Source organism: Trachurus japonicus, chromosome 16 (genome assembly GCF_045865225.1).
Source record: "Trachurus japonicus isolate A0001 chromosome 16, Traja_1.0".
NCBI classification, from domain to species: Eukaryota; Metazoa; Chordata; class Actinopteri; order Carangiformes; family Carangidae; genus Trachurus; species Trachurus japonicus.
Window position 1 is genome coordinate 21,624,558 of NC_140922.1, and position 14,659 is coordinate 21,639,216.

The 14,659-nt window shown below is 42.5% G+C and overlaps 1 protein-coding gene across 1 annotated transcript in view; it reads left to right on the top strand.

The window, feature by feature from the left end:
- Positions 1 to 14,659, top strand: part of triob (trio Rho guanine nucleotide exchange factor b) — a 104,727-nt gene that overhangs the window by 82,039 nt on the left and 8,029 nt on the right. Inside the window, exons 38-50 of the mRNA XM_085802519.1 lie at positions 8,084 to 8,370; positions 8,460 to 8,630; positions 9,699 to 9,794; positions 10,306 to 10,454; positions 10,633 to 10,699; positions 11,905 to 12,008; positions 12,155 to 12,224; positions 12,919 to 13,008; positions 13,162 to 13,254; positions 13,379 to 13,429; positions 13,568 to 13,645; positions 13,985 to 14,176; positions 14,387 to 14,564. Of these exons, the coding sequence (XP_085658645.1) occupies positions 8,084 to 8,370; positions 8,460 to 8,630; positions 9,699 to 9,794; positions 10,306 to 10,454; positions 10,633 to 10,699; positions 11,905 to 12,008; positions 12,155 to 12,224; positions 12,919 to 13,008; positions 13,162 to 13,254; positions 13,379 to 13,429; positions 13,568 to 13,645; positions 13,985 to 14,176; positions 14,387 to 14,564 (1,626 nt within the window). The remainder of the gene's footprint in view (positions 1 to 8,083; positions 8,371 to 8,459; positions 8,631 to 9,698; positions 9,795 to 10,305; positions 10,455 to 10,632; positions 10,700 to 11,904; positions 12,009 to 12,154; positions 12,225 to 12,918; positions 13,009 to 13,161; positions 13,255 to 13,378; positions 13,430 to 13,567; positions 13,646 to 13,984; positions 14,177 to 14,386; positions 14,565 to 14,659) is intronic.

Genomic DNA, 14,659 nt, shown 5'->3' on the forward strand with positions numbered 1-14,659 from the left:
GGAGGATATGATGTCCGAACTTGCATCTGTTTCATACCCAAAGGTCCTTATTAAGAGTCAGTAATGTGGTTCCGGAGGGTATTTCCTTTTTTTGTGTGTGAGTTAACCACCAGCTCTGGCTACACAGTAACAGAATATTGCTGAGTCATGCCCTGCCAGAAAATTAACTGCAACGTAATTATAAAGCCACCATGTTATTGTTAGAAATGTGGGAATCTTCTGCACATTGACATACCTACAGTATATACATTCATTTGGCAGCTAACTAGAACTGCGGTCAAGTACAACAGTCATGCCATAAATCCTACATTTACAGCAGTTTCAAGGTTTAGTTTTTGTTGAAACTGTGCTTAACAGGTGTTTATGGTATGTAAGATCGCGAGAATGTCTTCTGTTGTGCTGCTGAACTGCACTTCATTACGTTGACAGCTGTTCCTAGTATTTCGTTCACACCATCAATGAGGGTAGGCTAAGCAACAGACACCAATTTCACTCTTCTGAAATGTTATTGTTAAAGTTATATTGACTACAATGGGTGAACTGGCCTGTTTTTTTGGGGTTGTTTTCTTTGCACTGAGCATCTGGTTCATGGTTTGATGCAACAACCTCTGCTGTCTTACCATTTGACATTTCACTAAGCACAGGCAGCTATGATAATTTCATTCATGTCGGGACCTGTGAGGCATAGGTGTTGATCTCAACTCAAATTCCAGGAAGATAGATATACAGACCTGTCGTTACTATTTCTACAATTCAAAATCAAAATCAATTCAGTGCTGAAGTAGAAAACAAAGAACAAATACAGCGGAAGAAGTGAGAGGGAACAGCTCTGTGCACAGACCTGACCCTCAGTGGTTGGAGTTATGAGCTGCTGTCATCACGTCTTGACAGAAGTTTCTGCTCCCTCTTTAATCTGGAAGAGTGGGTGAAAGCGCCTTGTTTCTATGGTAATATAACGTACAAATATTTAGCTGGCAACCTCTTTGTACGCAGCACAAGAAAGGTCTGCATTTGTATTTAAAATTATAGGATGCTTGGACTGTACAGAAATACCCAGCTCTGGCATTGGCTGAATGATTTACTGCCATAGTACAGGAAGAATCCGCTTAGGTTTTGCCTTTACCTCCAGCGTTGGTGTTTCTCATCTCTGTTGAATCACAGAGCCTCTTGTTCGATCTCTTTACTTGGTGTCTCACTGTTTCTGTGTGTGTGTGTGTTTCTGTGGTCAGAGGGAGTGATGAAAAGAAGCTTCTCACAGCAGGAGAGGCTGTGGTAAAAAAAAAAAAAAAGGCTGTTGCTGAGGAGGAGGAAGACAAGGATGACCAAAAAAAAGCGTCTTTAGCCTTTTGTGTTTACTGGCCAACCATGTTCGGCCACTTTGTCCAAAGTTGTAGAAGGGTGACGGTTGAGGGGATTAGAGTGTTGTCCAGGAAATCCCCCCTTCTCCTGCTGTGATTCACAACCAGGAATAATTAACTGTTGGGGGTCGATGTCTGTGTCTGGATTAACAGAATTAAGTGGAATTGAATGGTTCACATAGAGTAAAATTAGCGTGTGAGTGTGTCGCTGGTTGTCTGTCCTCATTATGGGAGGTAGCTTTCACATGTATAGGATGTGCTCAGCTCAGTGCACCTTACAAGTTGCAGGCTGCCTCTGAATGAAATACAAAGGTGCACATTTAATGACAGTGTTATTGATAAACTGAATCCGTAAGGAGCAGAGAGTCAGCACAGGCTAGTGTGTATGTGCACTTGTGTGCGTGTTCTTACAGGAAAGAGTGTTTTTAGAGCCCAGAGAGCCACACAGACACAAGCAGTCCCAGTTAAACAGGGAGATCTTTGTGCATCTAGCCTGCTCTGCTGCTCTGGACTGCCTCCTGTGCAAAAGGAGATGAAGTGAAGACGCTGGAAAACAGAGCAAAGTGTTGAATACACAAAACTCGGTTAAAAATGTCTTGCTTCTGAAAAAAATGTTAAATTCTGCAGAATATGACAGATTTTTTTTTCTTACTACTGAGTGTTATGCTGTTCACTTTTTGTTGGATTTTATAACCAAGTCTATATTTGTTCCAAGCATACTGCGCAAGTTGTATGCATCCTAATGCCTGTAAAATATGCAACCACCCACACAGTTTGTGTGGGCGCCTCTACAAAGGGTAGTACGGTAGATGCACTGCATGTTTCCAGACGTCCCTGTGGAACAGGAGAGGCACGGTGGAGGCTTGCCCAATATCCTCACAGCAGCCCACTCATTAGAGAGGGAGGGAGGGAGGAAGGGAGGAAGGGAGGGAGGGAGCTACAAAGAGAAGAGAGTGAGAGAAAACATCCTGCTCTCTAATGCTGCATTTGACTTTTCGTTTTCCTCACCCAGGACTTCACACTTTTCTCTCCCTGGATATTTCAGCAACACAGCAACAGCTGATTTTTTTTTTTTACTGTTAACTACAGGTCATTTGAAAAAAAGTATTTGAGGTTTTGTGTAGGATTTTGAAGTCAGCACCTCCCGACCCGTGGAGATGGTGTGAGGGAATATTTCAAATCAGACTGCCAGAGACTTGATATTTGACTGACATCAGTGACATGGCCCATGGAATTGAGTCCTTGGTGTCTCTTAACCCATTTTGCTCCATGGATTCATCACAGGGAGGACACTCTGACAACTGCAAATTCTGGCTGCTGGATCTCGGTAGGTGCTTTGTCATGTGTGGAGACATAATGTGTAGGACACAAGTCATTTTCTTGCTCCTTTTTTAATAAGGACATTGTAACCAGTTGTCTTTTTATACTTTAAATGCTGTTCAACACAGGAAGATTGGAAAGTTGGGAGAGAGAAATGGCACAAGTGACAGTTTTCTCTTGTGTACCAGCATGGTATGGTATGGTTGTTTCTCTTACTGTAACTTGACCTAGATGTTAAGAAACTCGTATGATCACTTAGTTTTTGCTTGTGATTGGATGACAGAGCTGTCAAAATATGCAGGGTCAAAAAGTTGGTTTGAAAATAGAGTTTGACATGTGGCAGTGAGACAATAACAGTGCTGGAAAACAGCAGCATTTCTAGCTACAGTTTGTTTTTGACAGCTTGTCTTTGTTTGTTGCCGATTCCACCAGAGCTATTTTCAAATGAGCTTCATGCTGAGGGTATTCACTAATCAAGTCTGGATTATGTCATGGCATTATGGCAGTGAAAGTAATTTACTGAATGTACTGTTAAGTGATGAAATATTAAATCTACTGAGATCACATTGACAAGATTATGTCTTTGTGCTTATCCGTGCACCAGGTCTGGCTGGGGCTGGACAGATGGGCAGGGGGTGTCATTGTGTTATATACCTCAGGGAGAAGAGGAAATAATGAGGTCAAACAGACTAGAATAGACAAATCTGGAGCTTCTTCTTATTTCTTTTTCTTCTGTTTAATGTTTGCTATCTAATAAAGTATTAAAAAAAACACAGATTACCCAGCTGCTTTAGACAGAATGTATTTCGGGTGGTCTCTAAATTCTGTATCTCCCATCCCATCTCCACGCCCTCCCTAACTATGGCTGTTGGTGGCAGGCCTTCTCCAGCACTGTCCACAGTTTAACAGGTCAGCCAGCCAAAGCCCCCGGAGTTTCCCCCCCACGTCTTAAACCACACCAGCTAATTGTGTGTGTCCGTGTGTTTGTATCACTTCTCCTGGGGGAAGATAAGACCACACGAAAGATGCTCCCCTGGTGACACCTCTGGAATCCCAGGCATGCCTCTGTGGAGCTGCGCAGACTTTTGGGATCACTCCAGTTGTACACCAGCCCCTCCCCTCCCTCCTATTCTGAGACTCAGGCACACACACACAGAGTTGTAAATCTAGCATGCTTTTTGCAGCAGCTTGAATGAGCTGTCACTGAGTTATGGTAGCATGTTGCGGATGAATTAGCAAACATCTGAAGTGCAGTAGAGAGCATCTGGTGGACTCTTCTTCTCAGGAATATCATCACACACAGAGTGGCAGCATTAGAAGTGCCCATATAGATCTGATGTACTGTACCTTTTGCATGTTGAGTACAAATGTAGACATGTATATGTTTAAGCAGAAATATGGAGGCAGGCAGTAGATATTTTTAAATTTCACGTGTCTGCATGTGTAAAGTATGTGTTGCATTTGTTTACGTGTGCACACGCAATTAGTGTGTATCATGATGAGCCAAACATGAATTCTACAAAAAAAGATAATAGGTGTCTCATCAGTCTAATGAGTCGATGATGAATTAACCAGTAAGTGCCTTGTTTGATCCAAAATTGCTTTGGAGTCAGATGAGCCAGTTTAGTTATTGAGGTGGGATGATCGTTTTGGCAAAGATTAACAAGGAAGTCATTTTTCAAAGCCCACTGTAGGCAAAGACTTTCCTCTAAATTCTTACAAGAAATGTGAGGAAAATCATGTTGAATGTGGTAAAAATTAGACATTTTGGATATAGCCACTGTAGATTTATCAGGAGATCATTATAAATTGGTCCTATGGAGCTTTATTCTCATGCGACATCAGAGAACTGTCTGACAATCAAAATAGTTTGTGTGGAGTCTCAACCCTGCAGCAATATTTCACTGTAATTACAGTTTTTATGTTTGGGAATGCTACATTTGTTACAGTTACAAGTTCACCAAATACGAGTAATGCAACTAGATTTTCACCGCATCCATTTTAGGCCCGGGTATGAAAACACTGCTTGTGAAACACAGTCGTTTGTGTATCCAGGTCATACACATCAAGACGAACTGAATGATCCAATGAAGAACTGAAGATGCCTCTCGGCTGGGTTGTGAAATATCTACGCTTCAATCCAGTAGATTATTCATTTTGTGTTCACACTGTTGAGAGCTGTATTTTAGATTTCTCCCAGTTTCCCATGAGTGAGAGCATAACCAGCTGTTCCTGAGGTGTCCACTCCACTATGAAGGAGAACCTGCAGGGCAAAGGCCAGAGGTCATGCCCCCATGTGTATGTGTGTGTGTGTCTATGTGTGTCTAGGGTTATTTTCCACTGAAGAGGAATGTGTCAAGGCTACTGACCCCATGTTTCATCCATTTACACCCCTAACCCTTGACCTGCTTATGACAGTACTAGATGCTCATCCAACTGTCATTCTTTACTTTTGGTAGAACAGTATCCATGTTATCCATTTTTTATTACCGAAGTTATATGTAGGTTCATCACATTTCTGAAGTAGGTGGAGGTAGCATTTCCTCACAACTGTGATCACAAACATGACAATCCAGTCAGTGTTTAAATGACGTTCAAAGGTTTAAAAATAGTTGTTTCTCACCACAAACCCAGCCAGTCTGTTAAATCTGCCCGGCAGCCTCTGATGTAATCGATGAAGTGTGCCTGCCAACAGCATGTGTGCATGTCAGGTTGTGACCCCAGCATGTTTTCAGGAACCACGGTGAGTTTGCTCAACATGCAAAGTCCTGACTCCCTCGCCTCGCCTGACTCTCTGTTTTCTCCCCTTTTTCTGTAGCTCAACAGTGTCCCGTTTCTGTTTCTAATTCAAACAATAAGCACATGTCTGGTTTACACTAAAAAACAACAGTTGCGTGAAGCTCATGTGTTGTAACTATTGAGGATTTTAAAAACCCCAATAATGCTGCTGGTCAGCAGCACCTGTGCTTTTTGCTTTCAGTATGGATAATGGATAAATGTACTGGTGTTATCAACTACAATAACAGCATACAGAACTCATAAAGGTAGGTTTTGATAGTCCTTGGAGAGCAACAGTAGTAAAGCAGAGGAATTTGGAGTAATCAAAATTACAGCCTTAAATAGGCTCCATGATTGTACCCATGACTAAAACATTCCAGGGCAGCATCGTAACAAACTGTCATGACTCTGGTTTTCATTTAGCTTTGCACGGAAGATAGTTTAGGTGGGTAAATCATGAAGCTACCTTAAAATCTATAGCTGTAGCATAAACATTTGTGCTAAGGAATGACATTTTATCATATTTCCCCAAAGGAAGGCAGACAACCCCTCCACACCTATTGCCTGTCAAAAAAAAAAAAAAGCCCTTCGGGTGGAATTTACAACTCTACTAAGCAGCTCAAGCTTCCCTTTCCCAGCAAGATGCAGCAGTCTCTATCTGCTAAAAAAAATAATAATAAATTGCAGGATGAAAACAGGATAACAAGATGCGACCTCGCCTGCTCTGCCTCAATATGTTCACATTATTGTTCACCCAACTGATGGCTCAGAAAATCTGGCGTGAGGCAGCTGAATATTGCAGAATGATTGAGAGATCACGACTCTTATCGCCGAGGTTGCGCTAAAGATACCTCCAAATGACCTGGGCTTTGTCAGAGTGAGAGGGCGAGGGAAGTCTGACGGAGGAGGGCTTTAGAGGCTTAACAGTGAATGATGTGGAAGATGCTTGTTATTCTGGGGAAGTGTGCTTTCTTCTACCTTTGCATGCGATGTGAGAACACATGCTTAGTATCAGCGGAACACAGTAAAAATAAAGTCTCCCAGAGGCTCAACGTCTGACACGAATATTCACATGCAGATGTGCTCGTTCAGGAGCGAGTACGTACGCACCCAACAATGCGGCGCCATGCGAAAGTGTCCACACCTGCCATTCATAAGAGCCACTCAGCCTGGTCACGTGGCTTAATCTTAAGCAGCTTCATCTCTTTAACCACTTTAACAGAAAAATGATGGGGAGACTGAGGCCTCTTTTAGTCAAGCTGCTGCACATGATCTAAAATGCCGATAATCTTGCTTTGTATAAAGATTCATCTATTTCTCAAGAACACATACAAAAACTATTTCATTGTTTTCCTCTTCTGCATTTAGCTGATGTAGGAGGAGAGTCATGTCCTCAAGTCAACTTCAGCCCCCATACTGATGCACTTGTTTTTGCACTCGGGCTTTCTCTGGAAGTCATGTGCTCCTCTGCACAATGAAAACATCATCCCTGAGATTTTTCCTCAGCTCAGGACTGTGCTCCGAGGCTTTGATAAGAACTCTGTATCCCTGGAATATATCCCATTAGGATTTATGGAGGATAGTAGAAGGTGATCTCCTCATCCTTGGGTGATTTCTGAAGTTCTCTTTCACATATGTATAGGAATTTTTTTTTCTTTTTTTACTCTTAGCCCTCTCTTTTGTTTTGGCAGCAGAGTAAGAGACACTCTTAAATCATTCTGTACCTTTTGTTGAGCTGTTTAGTCTTTAGAGGAGGTGAAAGGTCTTGTGCCGGGAATTCTGTGGGGTATCACACTCGGGGTCATATTGCGCAGTGTGAGAGAGCACAAAGAAATTCTGCGAAGCATTATCATCCCAAGACTTCTTGGTAGGTTTTGAGGCAGGCAAGAGGTTCTTGTCACTTCCTTCAGCTGAATACAGCAGCATTTGTGATGTGATGTGATGTTAAAGAAAAGTAACATCAGGGCAGTGGAGGGGAGAGGGCATGAGACTAAAGGGAGGAAGGATGAGAAGACCGACTGATAGAGCAGACAGGTGAGAGGGGCAGGTGTATCTTTGAAGTACTCAGACAAAGCCCCAAGCAGCTATTTATCCTCTATGATTTTATGAATCCTATTTCGCAGAAGTGTTTTCCTCCTACAGATTCCCAGAGGAGCTGTCATCACTGTGAGGGGGAGGCCAACCTGCCTACTGCACATATCACATACAGAAACAGTAGAAACAAACTGATGCACACAAATCTTTATCACACTTCTGTCGCTTCCCTCTAACTTCTTGGACTTTGAAGAAACTCACATGGACATGGACAATGCCTATAGTGTCATTGTAATGTTAGTCATGCAGAGAAATTCAACCTAAGGTTGCCAAACATTTACATCATTGTTGTCATGGAGCTTCATATTTTCATATTGTTTGCTAAGCATTGTCAGGTTTACATAACCAGACAATGAATCACATTAATGAGTTGTTAAGTCAATCAGTGCAAGACTAATGCCAAGATCTAATCCTGTGTTTTGACTTTTAGTGAGACGACCCTCTTATCTTCATTTGATATCAGATGGTGCCCAATGTACTTGTGATAATACCATTAGTAATCACCTCTATTCTGTCTCTGCTTTACCTTTTAGACACCTTGTCTGTATCCAGCAACGATGCCCTGCAGCCAGGCTCCAGCCAGACCCTGGGCCCTCACAGCTCGCCAGGCCCCAAACGTCCCGGGAACACTCTAAGGAAGTGGCTGACCAGCCCTGTACGCCGACTCAGCTCTGGCAAAGCTGATGGTCACGTCAAGAAGCTCTCCCACAAGCACAAGAAGAACCGCGACGGCACAAGGAAGAACATGGACACAATTCCTGGCTCACAGAAGGACTCTGATGACAGCGCTGCCACGCCACAGGATGAGACTCTGGAAGAGGTAAGAGTAGTTTAACGACTACTTATCTACCAACCTTTACTACTGATATACCAACTGATGATCATTGTTTTCCCTTTTTCTCTCTCCAGCGTATGCGTAATGAAGGGTTGAGCAGTGGTACCCTCTCCAAGTCTTCCTCCTCAGGCATGCAGAGCTGTGGTGAGGAGGAAGGAGAGGAGGGGGCTGACGCCGTCCCCCTGCCTCCCCCCATGGCCATCCAACAACACAGTCTGCTGCAGCCCGACTCCCAGGATGACAAGGTGGGTCATACTGTACTGTAGCTACACAAGGTGGTAGACAGTGGTGTGCAGGAAACACAATTCTCAGTCTCCCAAGCCTAATATTGCTCTTTTCATAACCAAACAATGGAGATGCTTATTGAAGCTGCTTAAACTTGGATATGTAGATCTAAAAATTTACTTATCAAAATTACACATTTTGTAAAAATTTGACATTGGTTTTGAATTTTGCAGGTGAGTTTTTGTGTGTGGTTCCATATAGAGGTGCATAAATATCAGTTTTAATAAATAGATAAAGAAATTATATTAACAAACTAATGATGTTTCTTTTTTTTTCCTTTTATTTTCTTGATGGTTGCATGTTCCTTCCTTCAGCATTACGTTGATTTCTGTTCTGCTTCTCTTCTTGCCCAGTTTCCCTATCTCTCCATGTAAAACCACTTCATCATCTCCACTTTGGATCCTTCTTTGTTTCACTTCTCACTTGCCGTTTTCTTATCTTTCTTCTACCAACTAAATGTCATTTGATGGAGTATCATTATACTTCTGTGACTGAAGTGAATGCTCCATTCAAGCGTTTCTACAATACCGAGCTGTTTATGGGACTAAATGGTAAATTCCCATTAAGTCCTGTTGTGTACAGGGGATCCTCTAAAATCATAACTTGGACTGAGCTCTGTTGTGGAGGTGAACTCTCTCTCCAATGGAGTATTAAGCAACATTATTTGCTGTATATAAGTTGTTTGATCAATCATGGTACTCGTATTCAAAGAGCAGTCCGATCCCAGAGCTTGCCCTTTACCTAAACCCACCTCATAACCCTCGTTTCCCCCGAGAGCAGCCTGTGATTAGCTCCAACTTGGCCCCCAATTAACCCTTTTATTAGGGAGATCACAGCCACCAGTCCGTATTTGGACATGTGGAATATCGAGGTCCAAACTCAACAATGGTGAGCCTGATCAGATACAAAGTTGTAGTCACTAAAGATGTGTCACACCTGTTTGCATGCAGCACCACCAAGTCTTACAGGTCATGTTTTAGTACTTAACCAATAACCCCCCCCTCTCAAATTTTCTCTGTCTCTTTCAGTCTGCGTCTCGTCTGTCCGCTCGTCCCAGTAGTTCAGAGACACCCAGTGCTGCTGAACTGGTCAGTGCCATCGAAGAGCTGGTGAAGAGCAAGATGGTGAGATGGAAATCTCTGTCTAAAATAAACTCACAAGTACACACAAATGTGTCACATTTGTACACAGAACAATTCCAGTCTGTGTATTTACAAGCTCACACACACACACACACACACACACACACACACACACACTTCTTCTTTGGTGTTGTTGACAGAGGATGGCATCATGGGCTACTAGTCATCTGTCAGGACTGTGACTCACTATGCCAGCTGTCCACTGTTCCAACAAATGGGCATTGCACTCTGGCCGATACCCTAACACACTCTGTGGCCTACATACAGGCACATACCAAAGAAAAGGCAGTACAGTTTTCTCTGTGGTCGTACAGCTTAGTTCTGATCCATCTGAAAACAAATGGAATGAAGCAGCTGTGAAAATATATGATCACATACTGTAAATATACTTTCAGCCTGTTTTTTTATAGATCTGTTTATTTTTTCCACCTCTTGATTCCTCAACTTCTTCTCTCCCCCTCCTTTCCTCACCTCTGTCCCCTTCTTTCCTCAGTCTCTGGAGGATCGTCCCAGTTCTCTGTCAGTGGAGCCAGGCGACAGCAGCTCTCCCTCCCTCAACCCCTCCGACAACTCCCTCCTCTCCTCCTCCTCACCCATCGATGAGATGGAAGAGCGCAAGTCTGGTTTCCTCAAGAGGAGACAGTGAGTTACAAGCCCGTCTCTTGTTAGTGCTTTGATAAACAAAAGCTGCTTGAGTTCAATCACTTAATCATGTTTGTCTTCATTTGTGTGCTTATATGGAGTATTCCTGATGTTCGTCCATGGCTGAGTGCATTACATTTATATTATGCAGTGACAATTTCTGTTCTCTGTCTCTCAGTTATGTGCTTCTGGAGCTGGTGGAGACGGAAAGAGACTATGTCAGAGACCTGGGATCAGTTGTGGAGGTAAAAAAAAATAAAAAAAAGTTTTAGATCTCCTCTGGGTGACTGTTTTTTGAGTGATCAGATAAAAAATGTTGGCTGCGCTTCCCAGATCCAGTTAAGAAAATCTTAGCTCTAAGAGCTTCTTTAGAACGCACTTAAGGCTCCTGTGAAAGAAAAACATGTTTTCCAGAGTCAATTTAGCTTCTCTTTCACTAGAAGGAGATGTAGGATTGAGCTGACCCTCTCTTAACAGTCTTCTTAGTAACCAAACGCTCACAGATGCAGCCACGTCAGGCAAATCGATATTATGCTAAGCAAGGAGATATTGAAACAGTGTGCATTGTTTATATGTTTTATGTATGTGCGCTCAAAGCAGTGAGGAAAAATAATAAAAAGAAAAAAAATAAGTATGAGGAATAACAAGTGTGTTCCTGTATGCGCTTTGCACATCAGGCACACAAATAAAATGAATCATCATGACTTCATTATCATCATTTTTCCACAAACATCCCACATCTGCATGCACATGTGAAATATTTAGCCAAACCATTTATGTCAATGCATTTGTGCATCAGCACTTCAACCCACTCTACGTGCTGATCAATTAAGGTACCGGCTGATCAACTTAGTGTCTCCACACATCCGGAGCGCAAGCCGGTGCAATTTTGCCCTTAGCCATGAGGTGCAGCTCCTGGCTGCACTGCATTTTAACGCAGTGGGGAGTGTTGTGAAGTTGTCACCGTCATGCTGCACAACATAGCTGCGCACAATTTGTGCCAGTTAATGTTTTCAGGCATTTTGCTGCGTGCGTAATTGCACATTTGTGGGGGAACCACATTGCGTTGTGTGTGACTTATGCACTGATTTAGTGGTGATGATATAAAAATCAATTTGCCTGGCATTGATTGATTAACTTTCAGCACCGCTGTGGTGGAAGCTCCTGTTTAGAGGTTCTTAAAGAGCTTTTTGACGGAAACTTACACTTCGGCCAAGAAGGGCATTAAGGACTTGTCTGGGAAACACCCTTTTCTTAGTGCTCTTAAATTCTTAAGATCGCAAGCATCTCTCAATTCAGGCTGTTCATTATTCTGCAGATCGAGTTCTTTGATACTTTCACTGTATTAATATACATGGAAATCATTTTTATACAATATGGGACCTTTAAAGCTTCACGAGATTTGGTCAGTGTTTGCTGCATATTTTATAGTTAACTTTCATCCCCTCAGGGCTACATGACCAGGATGAAAGAGGAAGGAGTTCCAGATGACATGAGAGGAAAAGACAAGATTGTCTTTGGTAACATCCATCAGATCTATGACTGGCACAAAGAGTACGTGAGAGACAGCTCTCTTCAACATTTTTTTTTTAAATTTTATGTATCATTTTCTACAGAATGAACACACAGGCTATACCAATCAATACCATGCCCCATGGCATGTTAACAAGGATGTCTCTTCTCTCTCTTGGTCTGTTCAGTTTTTTCCTGGGAGAGCTTGAGAAGTGCTTGGAGGATCCTGAGAGGTTGGCTCCTTTATTCGTCAAACAGGTGAGCGAGATGTTGACATTTTTGTTGGATTATCTAGGTACATCTTAGTGAATTTAAAGCAGATATCAGTGGAATGTTTTTGTTAATATAAGTCCTAAATAGTCCTATTTTCCGTCAGCAATCACTTACATGAAGTATTTCAGCCTAAACACGAGTCTCTCCGTCACTCTGCTCTGCTGTAACCCGAGGAGAAAATTTTCCTTGTGGGATACAAGTGTTATCCAATGAGGGGAGAGAACGGCATGAAGGGCTGTGTGTGCAGCCAAGGGATGCGCGTGAATGTGGTGACGTAGCACGAGGACCAATTGATGCCTGACAAGGGCGGGGGCTGCTAACTCATGGTGCGTTCAAGGAAACTCGTACTTTGTGTTTTTCCTTCCTGTGAAGTCATACCAGTTCGATCTGGTACGAGTTCACGGGTCGGAAGTTACGAGTGGCCGTTATAGGGAACTTTCACAGACAACAGGACGGTAAAAACACGAGCTACGGGTTACCTGGAACGCTACCAAGTCGTAGTTGTGACTTGAAGCTGTAACTTACGGTTTCAAAAGCCTGCCTTGAACACAGCATTAGCCGAAACGGCCGTGCCGCTGTTATCTGCTTTAAATGAGAAACTCAGGAAATAAAGTTTTCTAAGCTGTCATATTTTCTTCTCACCTGCTGCCTTTGTTTTCTGGATTTGGTTCAACTACAGGAGCGGAGGCTACACATGTACATTGTGTACTGCCAGAACAAGCCCAAGTCTGAGCACATTGTGTCAGAGTACATTGACACTTACTTTGAAGTAAGATTGTTAAACCATTTACCTCCCCCCCAAACCTACTAAAGTTTCAGTCTATAGTTGCATTTACCTTTATCATCTTTGTTAGCATTTTTTTCCCATGTTTTATTTGTCATTCATTAGTATTTCCCGGTTAATATTTTCTTCCCTCATTAGGATCTGAAGCAGCGACTGGGCCACAGATTGCAGATCACTGACCTGTTAATCAAACCTGTGCAGCGCATTATGAAGTACCAGCTGCTGCTGAAGGTGAATCCACCCACCGTGATGTTTCTTTCTTTGTACTGTTATACAGCATTCAGGTAAAGGACAAATGTTTTCTCTGTTGAACTTATTGATCAACATGTCTCTGCACAATTTCTCTGTTGTACAGGATCTTCACAAAATTTCTAAGAAGGCTGGAGCAGACACAACAGAGCTGGAGGTAAGACAGACTGTTTCATCAGAGTGGTAACATAATAACATGCTGATCTATTGCTTATGCTGTGGTGGTGACTTTATGAGCCACTCATGACAAGAATTCAGTTGTGTTTTTAAGTATGTTTCTCCTGTTCTACTTTAGAAAGCTGTGGAGGTGATGTGTGTGGTCCCCAAGCGCTGCAATGACATGATGAATGTTGGACGCCTTCAAGGCTTTGATGTAAGATTGCTCTTCATACTCTCAGGACTGCATTTGTGTGTTTACTACAGTTTTACTAAATGCAATGTAATGTAAGTCTAGACTCCTTTTACAACCTGCAGAAATCAATGTGTTATTTCAGTAAATTGTCACTAGATGTCAGTGTGCACTCATTTTTTGCAGATATCAGATGCTATAAGCATAATGTGGGCAGTTAAGAAGCTATTACTTTTTAATGTCTTGCTTGTTCCAAATTTACAACAACTGGCACAAAAGCACAGAGGAGCTTGTTTTCCTTCACTGTCCTTGTCTGTCCTCACAGTCAGGTTTTCTCTTTCCTTTCCCCACTTCCTTCTTCAGGGTAAAATTGTGGCTCAGGGCAGATTGCTTCTCCAAGACACCTTCATGGTTTCAGACCAAGATGGTGGCCTTCTATCCAGGATGAAAGAGAGGAGGGTCTTCCTCTTTGAGCAGATAGTCATCTTCAGTGAGCCCATTGACAAAAAGAAAGGCTTCTCTTCTCCTGGCTACCTCTTTAAGAACAGCATCAAGGTCAGTGCAGCTCAACTGTGTCATAAAGCTACTGTTAGAACATAATGTAATCTATGGATTGCATGTCAACCTAATGTAGATTGCGCTGTAGCTTCTTTTCCGTTAAGTCAATGTCAAATTTGTTTAACAAATGTAAATATCTCTGGAGTCCCTTTACTTATTGTCTACCTCTCTGTTCCTTCTTCCTCTGTTCCCCTCTCTTTACTCCAGGTGAGCTGGCTGGGTCTCGAGGAAAATACAGATGACCCTTGCAAATTCACACTTACTTCCAGATCATCTAGTGGTAGCCTAGAGAGGTATACCCTCCATTCAACAAGCCCTGGAGTCAGTCAGGTCTGGGTCCACCAGGTCAGCCAGATACTGGAGAACCAGCGCAATTTCCTCAATGGTATGATATCAGTGTGATTATTACTGTCTTACTTACACAAAATAACATGTATGTTTATTCTAAGATGAAGTTGGACTTTTGGTCCTTTCGTGGAA